This window comes from Scylla paramamosain, chromosome 7, assembly GCF_035594125.1.
Source record: "Scylla paramamosain isolate STU-SP2022 chromosome 7, ASM3559412v1, whole genome shotgun sequence".
Lineage (NCBI taxonomy): Eukaryota > Metazoa > Arthropoda > Malacostraca > Decapoda > Portunidae > Scylla > Scylla paramamosain.
This window is the reverse complement of record NC_087157.1, coordinates 7,763,758-7,778,040: the sequence shown is the minus strand read 5'-3', so window position 1 is coordinate 7,778,040 and position 14,283 is coordinate 7,763,758. Positions and strand designations below refer to the sequence as shown.

The 14,283-nt window shown below is 39.2% G+C and overlaps 1 protein-coding gene across 1 annotated transcript in view; it reads right to left on the bottom strand.

The window, feature by feature from the left end:
- Positions 1-244: 244 nt before the first annotated feature.
- LOC135101976 (vacuolar-sorting protein SNF8-like) overlaps positions 245-14,283 on the bottom strand; it is a 31,758-nt gene continuing 17,719 nt past the window's right edge. Inside the window, exons 4-6 of the mRNA XM_064006508.1 lie at positions 6,678-6,843; positions 5,571-5,706; positions 245-3,517 (exon numbers count right to left, since the gene is read on the bottom strand). Coding sequence (XP_063862578.1) covers positions 3,332-3,517; positions 5,571-5,706; positions 6,678-6,843 — 488 coding nt within the window. The 3' untranslated portion in view covers positions 245-3,331. The remainder of the gene's footprint in view (positions 3,518-5,570; positions 5,707-6,677; positions 6,844-14,283) is intronic.

The window sequence follows — 14,283 nt, the reverse complement described above, 5'->3', positions numbered from 1 at the left end:
TTATTATTATTGTTTGTGTTTGCGCTTGCTTTGAGACCACCGAGAATATATTAGCTGTGGATTTAATGATATATATATATATATATATATATATATATATATATATATATATATATATATATATATATATATATATATATATATATATATATATATATATATATATATATATATATATATATATATATATATATATATATATATATATATATATATATTTATACAAGGTTAAAGTAAAAGCTCATTTTAGCTAATATCTAAATTTATTGTTATTGTTATTTTCAAATATTTGATTCATGAAATCAATTTAAAAATAATCAAGGACTTTATGCAAAAATATATAGTACATCTGCACAAAGACAACACAGGTGCAGGCACATGAAAGCTTGGAGCACACTCACTAGAATGAACCATGAATTAAAACTCAGGAATGAACAAGTTTGTTCTTGCCAATTTTAAAACAATCAAATCAATTACTTAACTGATGTGCAGTCTTTCAACATACAGCTCTTAACTTGGATGATTACATCACCATGGAAAAGCATGACCTAACTCTCAAAGGCTGGCTACATATAAACCATAGCCTCAGCATTTCTGTGCTTGAACATTACTATATAATGTATGCATTCCAAACCTTTGTTCTTTTGAAATGTCAAGTTTCTTACCATATATACATAGGTGTGTAAAGGAATATCCATTGTAATGTCTTCATCATGACACTGCAATATTGATCTAATAGTGGAATAAATCTTTTGGCCATTAGAGGCTGCAGCTGGGAACTGGATCCATGACCAGAACAAATAAGAGTGCCTTAGATGTTGGGACAATAACAGTCATCATGCCCCATGATAATTTTTTTAGGTCTTTGTACCTCTAATCACTAGTGTTAAGTCCTACAAAATACATCACAGTGCTTATGGTAAGGATCTATGGTAAAGGATGCTGAATACTGGTGGATCCATGATGAGGCCAGGCACAAGGTTCATCTTTAGTAACCTGGTTCTAAGGCATTCACCAACTGATAACTATTGATAATGTCACCTAGTTGGGCAGACAGGATTAAATTCACACTTTATCCAGTATGTCTTCATGAGTGAGGAGAGATTGGTCACGATGTTTCAAATGGAATAGGAAAACCCTATGAAGAAGATGGGTATGCCTCTTTTTGTGGGTGGAAAATAGAACATGCATGAGAATGAAGAAAATGATGTGATCCAGAACAGACAAGTGAGTAAAGTACAGACACAGTATCCTGAAGGAATTTCTATCACAGTTTTCTCTTCCCAGGGGCTTCCCAAAGAAAATGTTCTACTTGAGATAATCAAGAAGTGCATAGTGATTTAGTTAAATATAAGTCTAGTTAATCAACCATTATAAATCATGACAGCTCTGGTTGAGTGGCAAGAGCACTGGGTTTGCTACCACAAGGTCCTGTATTTACTCTCCAAAATGCAATCAATATCTGAACACTATATGTCTCATATGAAGTGGCCATGACAAGATTGTACTGAGCAACAGCTAACCACTTCAATAAAGAACAACTGGGAAACATATGGGAATACTGCAATAAGACCAGATAACATGGATTATATTAGCAACAGCTGCTTTTAAATGAATGATTCAGCTTTTACATCTTAATGTCTTGGGCTGAGCCAATGGGACATCTCAATGTGCTTGAGTCAATATCTGCTATTTCTACACCAGGTGTTACCTCACGTCAAAGCAATTCACATTTAGGGTCACCGTAAGCAGGGTGCTAAGGATTTCTTTATCATCCACAAGAGGTCTCAGAGGAGCCTAGAGTATGTAGGAAATTACATATATCAAATAGAAGCATCATGATAACACAACATCCCTGAGAAACTAGGTAAGGTTATTCCACATTCCAAGCAGCTTTGAATGTTCTCCACACATGGGAAGCACTCATATAATCAAAGTTCTGTGTCAGTCAGTTATCTACAGAAACACAAGCAACTTTCAGAAACAAATTAACACTACTCTCTTGAATTCTTGTCATTATTTGAAGAATGGGAAAAATGGACAAGAGTGAGTGGGTCCCTTACTCAGCGCTCATATGCAACTATTAATAATGTATAAAAGGCCTTGAATGAAAATAAGTGACTGCACAGCTCAATGAGCAATGATCATGGAAAAAAAACATATTACTTTGGGTCTCAAGGGGAATTATGTAGGAACTCATCCCTATGCTTAATGCAAACTACCTCTTGAAATATAAAATTTTGCTTTTGGGATATGCAATTTTCTAAATCAGATTATTTTTACAAGGGGTTTACAGACCATTTTGCACTGGATGGTGTTATTGCTCTCCCAATTTAATTAGAAACATGCAAACTGATAGACAAAGAATTCTTGGTGATATGACCATAAAAGACAGGGAAAGAATAGAGAAATGGCACATAGTATGATATTAGACAGTTCACCTTTTTTAGAAGAGACCAGCCACTGAGCCATTCACAATTTCTCTTCAAAACCTTTTTCCACTTCCTTTGATGTACATATAAACATGATTCTATTCAGTACTGTTCAAAACTACTTGCTGTAACAAAAGGCTATGTTTGCACAACAATCAGGACTTTATTCAGTTCATATTTATGCAATATATTCTCTACTTTCCATTACACACTAGTATTGCACTGCAATCATGTCTTCCTTGATGTACTATGGAAAGCGTATGTTTATTAACAGTGAAGAAACACGTTTTATCAACACCAATTTGAAAAGGAACATTTCACACTGCCAAAAATTACTATGCTCCTGCATAATATTTTTTCAATACATTCACTGATAACCAATCTTCTTGGTCTCACAGTGTCAGATTTATTTATTAATCTACACAAGCAGGAAATACAATGACATGAGTATTATATTATCTTTATAAGTATGATTCACTTCATCCTTTTACCTTCAAACTCCCCAAGGGGGTGACCCAAGCAGTAAGTGCTCAATGTATTTTGCAAGATGGCTCTTATAAACAAACATATATATATATATATATATATATATATATATATATATATATATATATATATATATATATATATATATATATATATATATATATAAAGAAGTAAAGAGATAATCAACAGTTTTCGAGGAATCAGCAATTAATATGAGCTATAGTGAGTGTTTTTGTAATTCTGAAGTCAAGTAATTTTTCTCAATTCATTGAATTTCTTATGATCTTTTCAAATTGTAATCCTACCTAAATGTGGACTTAAATACACAGTTTTCTATGTATTTCAAAGTTATAACTTACACAAGTAGGCTGTGAACTAATACGCACAGGATCTATGATTGCCTTATGTAGTTGTTACTCAGCAGCTGTGGCACACTGCTGGAAGAAAGCAGGGAACCAAAAGGAAGGAGGACGGTCTTGGTCATCTCGCCAAGCAACACCCACTCGGAGGAGGTGGTCTAATGCCCTGCTGACCCTCTCCTGAGACCATCCCAAGGCAGATGCAGCTGATGCCACAGTCAGATGCACCACACTCTCAGCCTGTTTGAAAAAGACAAGTACAGGAATATTACAAATACAGAACAGAGGCTGCTCTGAATTTAACACATGGAAAATTAAGATGGTATTTTAACCATGTTATAAGATAAAGTTACTCTATGTTACAAATGAAGATTCAGGTTAAAATTTTTGTATGCCATAAGAACTTGCTTTATAAGGTATACAATGACAAATGGTAACTGATGTGGTAATGCTCAACACCTATTCCCTGCTTCTTCTATAGATATTAAAATAATGCCTATAAATTTAAACTTGCTTGTGCTCTGCATGAAAAACTGGCAATTGAGATGGTACCAATCAATGCCCTACCATTACAATCAAATTCTCAGAGTTAATAACATCACTAGACACTAACACCTTCCCATGGGTAGTAACTTCTGGGACTGAACAAATAGAAACCTGCAGGTGCTAAGTATGGTTGTAAGATGCAAGGGATTAAACTTTAGAGGTAAGTTTATTGATGACTTCTGGAGTCTGAACCAACATGTCACTCATGTTCTTTTGACTTTTAGCATGTCAAAAGTCCTGCAGTTTTTTGCTATGTTAATATAAACATCTGGACTGATCAGTATGCCTCTTGGTATCAAATCCATAACACTCCTTCACACATGCAAGACAATGATAAATTTCCTTTGAGATCTATTTTTGCAAACCCCAGGTCCACTCCTTGGACTGTAGACTAGTTTCAAGTTCAAAGTGATAAATGTGTGCTACATTTATAATAGTACTAAATACATTTCCTCTCTTTGCCTTGTAGAATTTCATCAACATACTGCCTCATACCAGAATTAAATTCTGCAGCAAGCCAACCAATTTGAGGCAAATCACTAAACTATTTTTTGCAGTTTCTATTTTCTTTCTCTCTTTGCCCAACACAATGCTTTGGACAACAACATCTCCATAAACATAGTACCCACATATTTTCCCTACAGGTTTTTTCATTCTTATTCTTTACAATGAGGAATTTTACCATGAAGAATTGTTTGCAACACATACCAGAGAAAAAAGTTTTAAGGTACTTCAGTCATGGTGTTATCTTTTAGGAAACAAATTAGTAAACTGAATATTCCAGATTCAAAGTGAGTACAGGAAATTTCAACTTTTTTTCCATACTGAGGGAAAAGTAAGATAAAAAATTTCAGGTTAAGCCTTGTATATTACTATCTATCTATATATGACACCTGCAGCCAACCGTATCACAAATTGACACCTGGAAATGTATCATGACAACTCTAACTACAGCAATAACAGGCAATCACTGCTCTGTGGCTGAGTGAACGGGGATAACTTAATGCCTCAGAATTCTCCTGCAGAATTATTAGTGACGATCATCAAACTGGAGTGAAGTGAAGCTATGTATATTTGTCTGCATTAGCCTTTGAAACTATATTCCAGTAGGTGCTAAGATAACTGGTAATTTCAACTCTTGGTGAAAAAATATTAATTGCAGCAATCTTGTTTTTTTCTGACACTGCATCTCTCTCTCTCTCTCTCTCTCTCTCTCTCTCTCTCTCTCTCTCTCTCTCTCTCTCTCTCTCTCTCTCTCTCTCTCTCTCTCTCTCTCTCTCTCTCTCTCTCTCTCTCTCTCTCTCTCTCAAACATTCTTACTGCTTTCACATCTTATTAAGCAACATGCTCTGCATTTCTTATCTTCAAACTGTCTCCCTTCAGTTAATAGGTTTCACTATATGAAATAAAATAAGTACAAGTTATCATAAAAGATAATTCAGTTTAGGGAACAAGCAAATACACACACACACACACACACACACACACACACACACACACACACACACACACACACACACACACACACACACACACACACACGTTACCATGACCTGATTCTTGATTTCACAGCTCACATTTTCTGACTAACTGATCTGAATGACAAACACATAACAATGCCATACCTAAATTTATATGAATATCTACAATCTTGTTCTGTGTTAACTGAACAATGGTAATGGAAAATATATTCCAATCAATATATATAATATCAAATACATCATGGAATGTTTAAAGCCAGCCTCACATGTTGCAGCAGGGCAGTGTGGTCCATGGACAACTCTCCTGGTATGGAGTAGATGAACTGGGATGAGCCAGTGGCCACCACCTCCATGCCTGATCCCAACACCCGAAGCTTTTTCACTGCACGCACTATGTCATCACTGTAAAAGGTTAAATTACAAAATGATGCTGAGCAGTAAATGAGAGGAAGACACAGCAATGGGAATGATGCATAATTTAATTTTAGATCACTATAATATAGGACTGAGGCAATATGAGAAAAGGAGAAAAAGTATTGCAGATAATCAAAGTTTGGACACTGTATGCATTGTTTTCATCATATTTTATCCACACAAGAGGAAGTGGATTCTACCACCAAACAAATGGGATGTAAACTTACAAAACTCCTATAATAATTTCTTTGAAGCTCAATGTCCAAAGGGAAATAAGAACAATAACTGACGTAACATATTGGTAAGAAGGTAGAGTCATGGTTTAGCAGGACCAAAGCTGAAGACTTCTTCACTGTGATTAAGAGGGAAAACTGGAGCTGAGTGACCACATCATGTGCTGAGATGACATGTATATGGCAAGTAGAATAAGACAATGCTGATCAGAGGATGAGGAGGAGGAGGCAGGACACAGAAAGCTAAGCACAGCATTAGATAAGATGTGACTTATGCTTAGATACTCTGGAAAAAGACACACTAAGGGCACGACTGAGAGTGACGTCTGTCCAGCAGTAGAATTATCTAAGCTGCTGCTGCTGATGATGATGATAATCAACAAGCAATTCTTGTAATTTAGCCTGGGATCTGAGACTACAGGACAATGACCTAACCATATATATATATATATATATATATATATATATATATATATATATATATATATATATATATATATATATATATATATATATATATATATATATATATATATATATATATATATATATATATATATATATTAATTTACATGATTGTTAATGAAACTTTTATCTAATCACCTATCTATATTTATGTACCTATTTATTTACGTACAGTAAGAATATATATTGAAGCACCATGTAAAACAAATTTGGCTAAATGAAGATACTATACATCACCTCTACCATCTCTCGGGGTACTACCTGCTGATCTGGTTGTCCGGCCTGCGCCTGTGGTTGAGTCTGAGTAGGACCTCATCCAGGGATAACACGCCACCGTTGCGATGACTGGTGGCTACACACAGCTCCACCACCTGCACGCCCAGCTCGTAGTAAAAATCGCCCACACCCAACATCTCGCACCAGAATCCTGAAACAAACATTGCCATCAACCCTCTGAGGTGTGAGTAGTACCAGGCGGCAGTGATTTCCCATTCAAAGCTCAGCATGGTTGGCGCTCTTACAGGAGAATCTTGAGACATCAAAATTTATTGCTCTCTCTCTCTCTCTCTCTCTCTCTCTCTCTCTCTCTCTCTCTCTCACACACACACACACACACACACACACACACACAAAGTGTGCCTGGAAAGCTCGCCGAAACGAGTGATGTTTAACAATATCGCAGCTGACGCGGTAAAGTTTGGAGGTGGGGTCACTGGCCGCCACCACTCATTCATTCCACGCCCAGGAAACACCTTGCACATTCACATTCTTGTGAATTATTTTCTAAGCCTTTCTCAACTGGAAACTCCTCCATTAATAGAAAAACACTGGTTCATGAGCATGCAGTGAATTTAATACGTGGACACAGCAAGGGGGTTCGCTCCCCACCTATCTACCTTCTACTTTATTTCATACTTTCACCCTACGTCTTCCTTAGCTATACTAGCTAAACTCTTTTTCACCCAACTGTCTATCCCCCCCAAAAAAAAAAAAAATAAATAAATAAATAAAAAAATAAAATAAAATAAATAAATAATAAAAAAAAATAAAAAGTACGTGGAATTTGTGTTCATTTAGGGATCACAGAAACAGTGGTGCAACTGTGCATGTTCATTCCGATTTAAGGCTTAGTCTTATGAATGAAATGTTTTTCTGAACTAACACATGCAAGAGTTCCATGCCTGCCTCAACAATGAACGCTGCTGGTATAAACTCGTGAAGATATCAAACAACGTAGCTATGAATGAGTCTCTCTCTCTCTCTCTCTCTCTCTCTCTCTCTCTCTCTCTCTCCAATGAAATATACGAGTAAGTGAAACTAGTTGCTATTATCGCGTCCTTCACACCAACTCTCCCTCTCGTTCACCAGCACCACTACCGTCCGCGCGGGAAGCCACAAAATGTCCAGGCAGCCTGTCTTCAGCTCCACGGATCAGCACTTCAAGTAACTGCTTCCGATTCTTGGAAGGAATATGGGGCAAACAAGATAATGAATTTAACCTCCTCGTGTCAGTCTTAGCGAGCAACAGCAGAGAGAGAGAGAGAGAGAGAGAGAGAGAGAGAGAGAGAGAGAGAGAGAGAGAGAGAGAGAGAGAGAGAGAGAGAGAGAGAGAGAGAGACAGCAAGATACACAACTATACAAATAAACAAAAACATAAACAGACGAATAGGCGGATAAAGACACAGGGGCAGACAAGCAAACAAATCTCAGAGACACATCCTTTCAAGCACGTATCGCTCCTGCAGTGTGCGAAAGGAAGCCACAAGTTCCGGCTGTGAGTGGGAGGGATGGTGGAAGGGAGGAGCTGAGGGGGGCCACGCGGGGTTCCAGGAAGGCTGGCAGGTGACCCTTGGAGAGAAAGTAGCACCGTGGTGAGTAACAGAGAGAGACTCGTTCGCCTTCCTTTATACATTCGTGCGTGCTTCTTGGTGGTAGATGGTGGTGGTGGTGGTGGTGGTACTACTACTACTACTAATACTACTACTATTACTACTACTTCTACTACTAGATTACAGGAAGCATATAGGTCTATTAGAATCAGTACAAAGGAGAATGACTAAAAGGATACAGGGGATGAGGAGTATTCCTTACGAAGCGAGATTGAAGCTGTTAATTAAATTTACGTTCTTTACAAAGAGAAGAGGGGGTCTGATAGAAGTCTTTAAGTGGTATAAGGGTTATAACAAGGGGGACGTAACCAGGACAGAACAAGAAATAACGGGTTCAAGCTTGAAAAATTTAGGTTTAAAAAAGATAGGGAGGAATTGGTTCTCAAACAGAGTGGCGTATGAATGGAATGGACTCAGTAATCAAGTTGTTAGTGCTAAGTCATTAGGGAGTTTTAAGAGATTTGACAGATTTATGGATGGGGATGATAGGTAGAAATAGGTAGGCATATTTCATACAGGGACTGCAACGTGTAGGTCTGTTTTTTTTTTTTTTTTTGCAGCTTTCCTTATTTCTTATGTTCTACTACTACTACTACTACTACTACTACTACTACTACTACTACTACTACTACTATTACTGCTGCTGCTGCTGCTGCTACTGCTTTTTCACTATCACCACTATTACTACTACCAAATATGTTATTCATAATATTTTTTTACTACTACTGGTACAACTACTACTACTACTACAACTACTACTACTACTACTACTACTACTACTACTATCCGTTCTAAAGACGTGCAGCTAGAGAAAAAAAATGGCACTTCTATGGTACACTTTAAGAAAAAAAGACGAAAAAATGTATTCATACATAATATTACGGAGAGAGAGAGAGAGAGAGAGAGAGAGAGAGAGAGAGAGAGAGAGAGAGAGAGAGAGAGAGAGAGAGAGAGAGAGAGTAAGAACACACAAGGCTACTCCAGAAACAAATAACCTCGCGGAGTAATGTTCAATCTCTCCTGTGCCACCAGCTTGTCACCGCCTCTACCAGGAACTCTCGCTCGTGTCCTCGCTCACTGCTACCCACCAACTGCAGGGGGTGGAGAGAGGGAAGCAGAGGCAAGCATGGGAGGGAGGCATATTAGCAGAGGTAGGGGATTATGTAAGGGCTATCAATAAAAAGGTAAGGAGTAGTAGTGCTTGTGGTGGTGTGGTGGTGCTTGTGGTGGTAGCAGACGAAGACGAGGACAAAGACGAGGAAAAGGAAACGTGTAGTGAAACAGGAAGGGAAAATAAAAAAGGGTGTTGTGATGAGGAAACGATAAACAAATGATAATGTAGGGAGAGAAGGAGAAGAAGAAGGAGGAGGAGGAGGAGGAGGAGGAGGAGGAGGAGGAGGAGGAGGAGGAGGAGGAGGAGGAGGAGGAGGAGGAGGAGGAGGAGGAGGAGGAGGAGGAGGAGGAAGATGACACATACGGAGGAATGGGATGACGGTAAGAGAAATTAATTACAAAGAGATTAAATGGATGGGTGAGAGGAGGAGGAGGAGGAAATGAGTAAAAAAAAATAGAAAAAAAAAATGATGAAATAACTCTGACAAAGGTGATGCATCTTAATTTCACATTCACTTATTTGCACATTTTGTTGCAACACACACACACACACACACACACACACACACACACACACACACACACACACACACACACAGGTCTCCAGGTATGACTGCCATGTAAGTACTGTACATACATGTGGTCACAGCGGTGTAGTGGCATTTCCTCCCCCCCCCTCTCTCTCTCTCTCTCTCTCTCTCTTATCTTTACTTTCAACATTTCCACTATTTTTACGTCATCATTACCATAATCCTTTCTCACTCCTCCCATTTCCCTTCTCCCATGGCATTCACCTGACATTTTGCTTCAACATGGCGTTCACTACAGCTTTTACTTTGTTGGTCAGTTCGTTGTAGTTTTCTCTGTCTTTATTTATATGCGTGTCTCCACTCCTATCAAATCAGGTCGAGGAGAGAGAGAGAGAGAGAGAGAGAGAGAGAGAGAGAGAGAGAGAGAGAGAGAGAGAGAGAGAGAGAGAGAGAGAGAGAGAGAGAGAGAGACACAAACACACACACATACATACACACACACACACACACACACACACACACACACACACACACACACACACACACACACACACACACCATGGACATGAAAGGAAAAACAGGGAGGCCTTGAGTGTCTCTCCGTTGTCTGGTTAACCATCTCGACCACCACCACCACCGTCTCTTCTACTGATGTGATTGCTGCTGCTGCCGATGATACTGTTGATGTTGTTGTTGTTGTTGTTGTTGTTGTTGTTGTTGCTGCTGCTGCTAGTGGTGGTGGTGATGGTGGGGGGGTGGTGGTGGTGCTACTACTACTACTACTACTACTACTACTACTACTACTACTACTGCTGCTGCTGCTGCTGCTGTTACTACTACTACTACTACTACTACTACTACTACTACTACTATTACTAAAAGATTTTATAAACATAATTAATATTTTTATTATTTACTACAACAACAACAACAAACAACAACAACAACAACAACTACTACTACTACTACTACTAGTAGCAGTAGTAGTAGTAGTAGTACTACAACCACTATTACTGCTGCTGCTATTATTACTACCACCACTACCACGACCACCGATACTACTACTACTAGTACACTACTACTACTACTACTACTACTACTACCAAAGATTCTATAAATATAAATAAAATCTTTGTTACTACAACAACAACTACTACTACATCTACTATTACTAATACCACCACCATCACTACTACTACTACTACAACTAATACAACCACTACCACTATCATCATTACTAACCACAAGAGCAACAGCAGCAGCACCACCACCAGTAATAACAAGGAACAAGAAAGATTAACAACAATAGCAGCAAAAACAATACAGCGGGGGCGGCAGCGGTGACAGACATCCTGCCGGTGCCGCGGGTCGGGCATATCTCACGGGTATGTCTCACAGGAAAGCCCAGTTAAAGGGGACAAGAGGCGCCACCCCCCACCCCGCCCAACCCCAGGCTGGGAAACAAGGGGGAGGCCCGTCACTCCTGCCACCCAAGCACCACCCTCACAGCCCCTACAACAACTGTCAGCCTTTATCCGTTTTCCTTGCTTTACTATTCTCTCTCTCTCTCTCTCTCTCTCTCTCTCTCTCTCTCTCTCTCTCTCTCTCTCTCTCTCTCTCTCCTCTTCTTCTTCTTCTTCTTCTTCATTCCCTCTTTTAAATACTAATCTGATACTTGAAAACCCGGTTTATAGGATGACAGGAGTAAAATTGTGAAGGGAAAAGCTGTTCATAGTAAATGGAAAGGTACTAAAGATAAAAAGGTAAGAGAGAATATGGAAGAAATGCGGTGAGAGAGAGAGAGAGAGAGAGAGAGAGAGAGAGAGAGAGAGAGAGAGAGAGAGAGAGAGAGAGAGAGAGAGAGAGAGAGAGAGAGAGGCTACAGCAATATTACGTTTTCTCTTGCTGCAGACAATAAAATTTGCCAAATGGATCATCTCCGTTTTCTTTTCTTTTTCGGTTATGCTCACTGACTTGGTACATGTGCGTGAAGGAGGAAGTTTCTAAGCAGGTATGCAATTCCAAAAAATATTACATCGTTCCTAATTTTTCTTTCTTTCTAATGCTACGTAACTGATAAATTTGAGAGAAAAAAAACTAGAGATTTCTTCGTACTTCATATTTAAGAAGAAGAAGAAGAAGAAGAAGAAGAAGAAGAAGAAGAAGAAGAAGACGAAGGAAAAAAAGGACATGACATAAGAAGACAGAATAAGGTAAGTTGCGAAAAGACGTCAGGCCTACATGTGACAGCCCCTGCAAAATATAATAATAATAATAATAATAATAATAATAATAATAATAATAATAATAATAATAATAATAAGAAGAAGAAGAAGAAGAAGAAGAAGAAAAAAAAAAGAGAAGAAAAGGAAGAAAAAATCAAAAGGACGAAAAAACAACAACAACAAAGAACAAGAAAAGAAAAACGCCGACTTTCCTCACAATGTTTGACTCCTGGCAGGACTCGCAGAAAACACTCCATCTCTGTGTGTACATCGTCAGCGTGGCTCTTTTCTATTCATGTCGCCAAGTTTACGGAAGCGCGCAAGGATTCTTTTTCTTCCTCTCTTGTCCCCCACTGTGAAAGGTTCTTGAAAACCGCGTACATTATCTCTCTCTCTCTCTCTCTCTCTCTCTCTCTCTCTCTCTCTCTCTCTCTCTCTCTCTCTCTCTCTCTCTCGCTCTCAAACCTATTAATCTTGACTACCATAAATCCTTTAACACATTAGCAGCCGGGCGAGACGCAACATTACTACTACTACTACTACTACTACTACTACTACTACTGCACATCATCAACAACAATAATGATAAGATGATACTCTCCTGAAGATGTGGTGAGCGCGTGGCGGGGGAAACACACAAGTGCCGATCGCCAGGTATTTCCGGACCAGACATGAAAACACTGCTACACTCATTTTTTCTCCCACCCTCTTACTCCCTCATACACTGTCGCCAGACCTCCGCCTCTAGGCCATGTGTGCGTGTGTGTGTGTGTGTGTGTGTGTGTGTGTGTGTGTGTGTGTGTGTGTGTGTGTGTGTGTGTGTGTGTGTGTGTGTGTGTGTGTGTGTGTGTGTAACTAGTAAAAATATCCACCCACTCACGACGGCTCTCTCTCACTCTGTCAGCCTTCTCTCTCTCTCTCTCTCTCTCTCTCTCTCTCTCTCTCTCTCTCTCTCTCTCTCTCTCTTACGCACGCACGCACGCACACACACACACACACACACACACACACACACACACACACACACACACACACACACACACACACACACATGCACGCGCGTTTGTTTTTGTTTTTTTAATTATTGTAAGTACATTTACGTAAATCTCTTATCTGTGTCCTGTTAAATGATGAAGCATGTGTGTGTGTGTGTGTGTGTGTGTGTGTGTGTGTGTGTGTGTGTGTGTGTGTGTGTGTGTGTGTGTGTGTGTGTGTGTGTGTGTGTGTGTGTGCTGTGTTTCGGAAGAGCGTCATCACATAAGACGGGCGTGGACGTGAGAATGTGCCTGGGCGTGTGTGGGTGTGCGCGTTACCTCTCTGGAGACCATTAGTGTGTGTGTGTGTGTGTGTGTGTGTGTGTGTGTGTGTGTGTGTAGTACATACTCATGTTTTCAGTTGCTCTCTCTCTCTCTCTCTCTCTCTCTCTCTCTCTCTCTCTCTCTCTCTCTCTCTCTCTGTGTGTGTGTGTGTGTGTGTGTGTGTGTGTGTGTGTGTGTGTGTGTGTGTGTGTAATAGTAATAATAATAATAATAATAATAATAATAATAATAATAATAATAATAATAATAATAATAATAAACGGTTTATTATTCAGACAGTTAACAAACTGAAAATGTACAGATGGGGTGGGGAAATACTTAACATTAATCCTAAAGCTAAGTCTACTCTAGAAGCGAAATACTACTTATTGATGGCTCGCACTATGGTGTGTGTGTGTGTGTGTGTGTGTGTGTGTGTGTGTGTGTGTGTGTGTGTGTGTGTGTGTGTGTGTGTGTGTGTGTTTAACATTAATGTCTGTTGATGTATTCGACAGCTTGACAGTCTATGCCGCAGGTTCACCGCCAAGCAGCCCTGAGCCTCGCCAACATGTTCATCTACCTCAACACTTCTTCCTCTGTCACTACTGGAGGAGACACATTCCCTATAGCAGAATTACGCACTTTGATTATGATGATGATGAGTGCGATATGTGTACATTTGTCTGTTGATCTACTTATCTCCCTTATCATTTATTTACTGATCTTACTGAGTGGATATACAAAGCACCATGGTGTAGAGTCAGACAGTACTTCTAGGGTACATTCATGCCCTTGGGTAGGCTATTCACAAC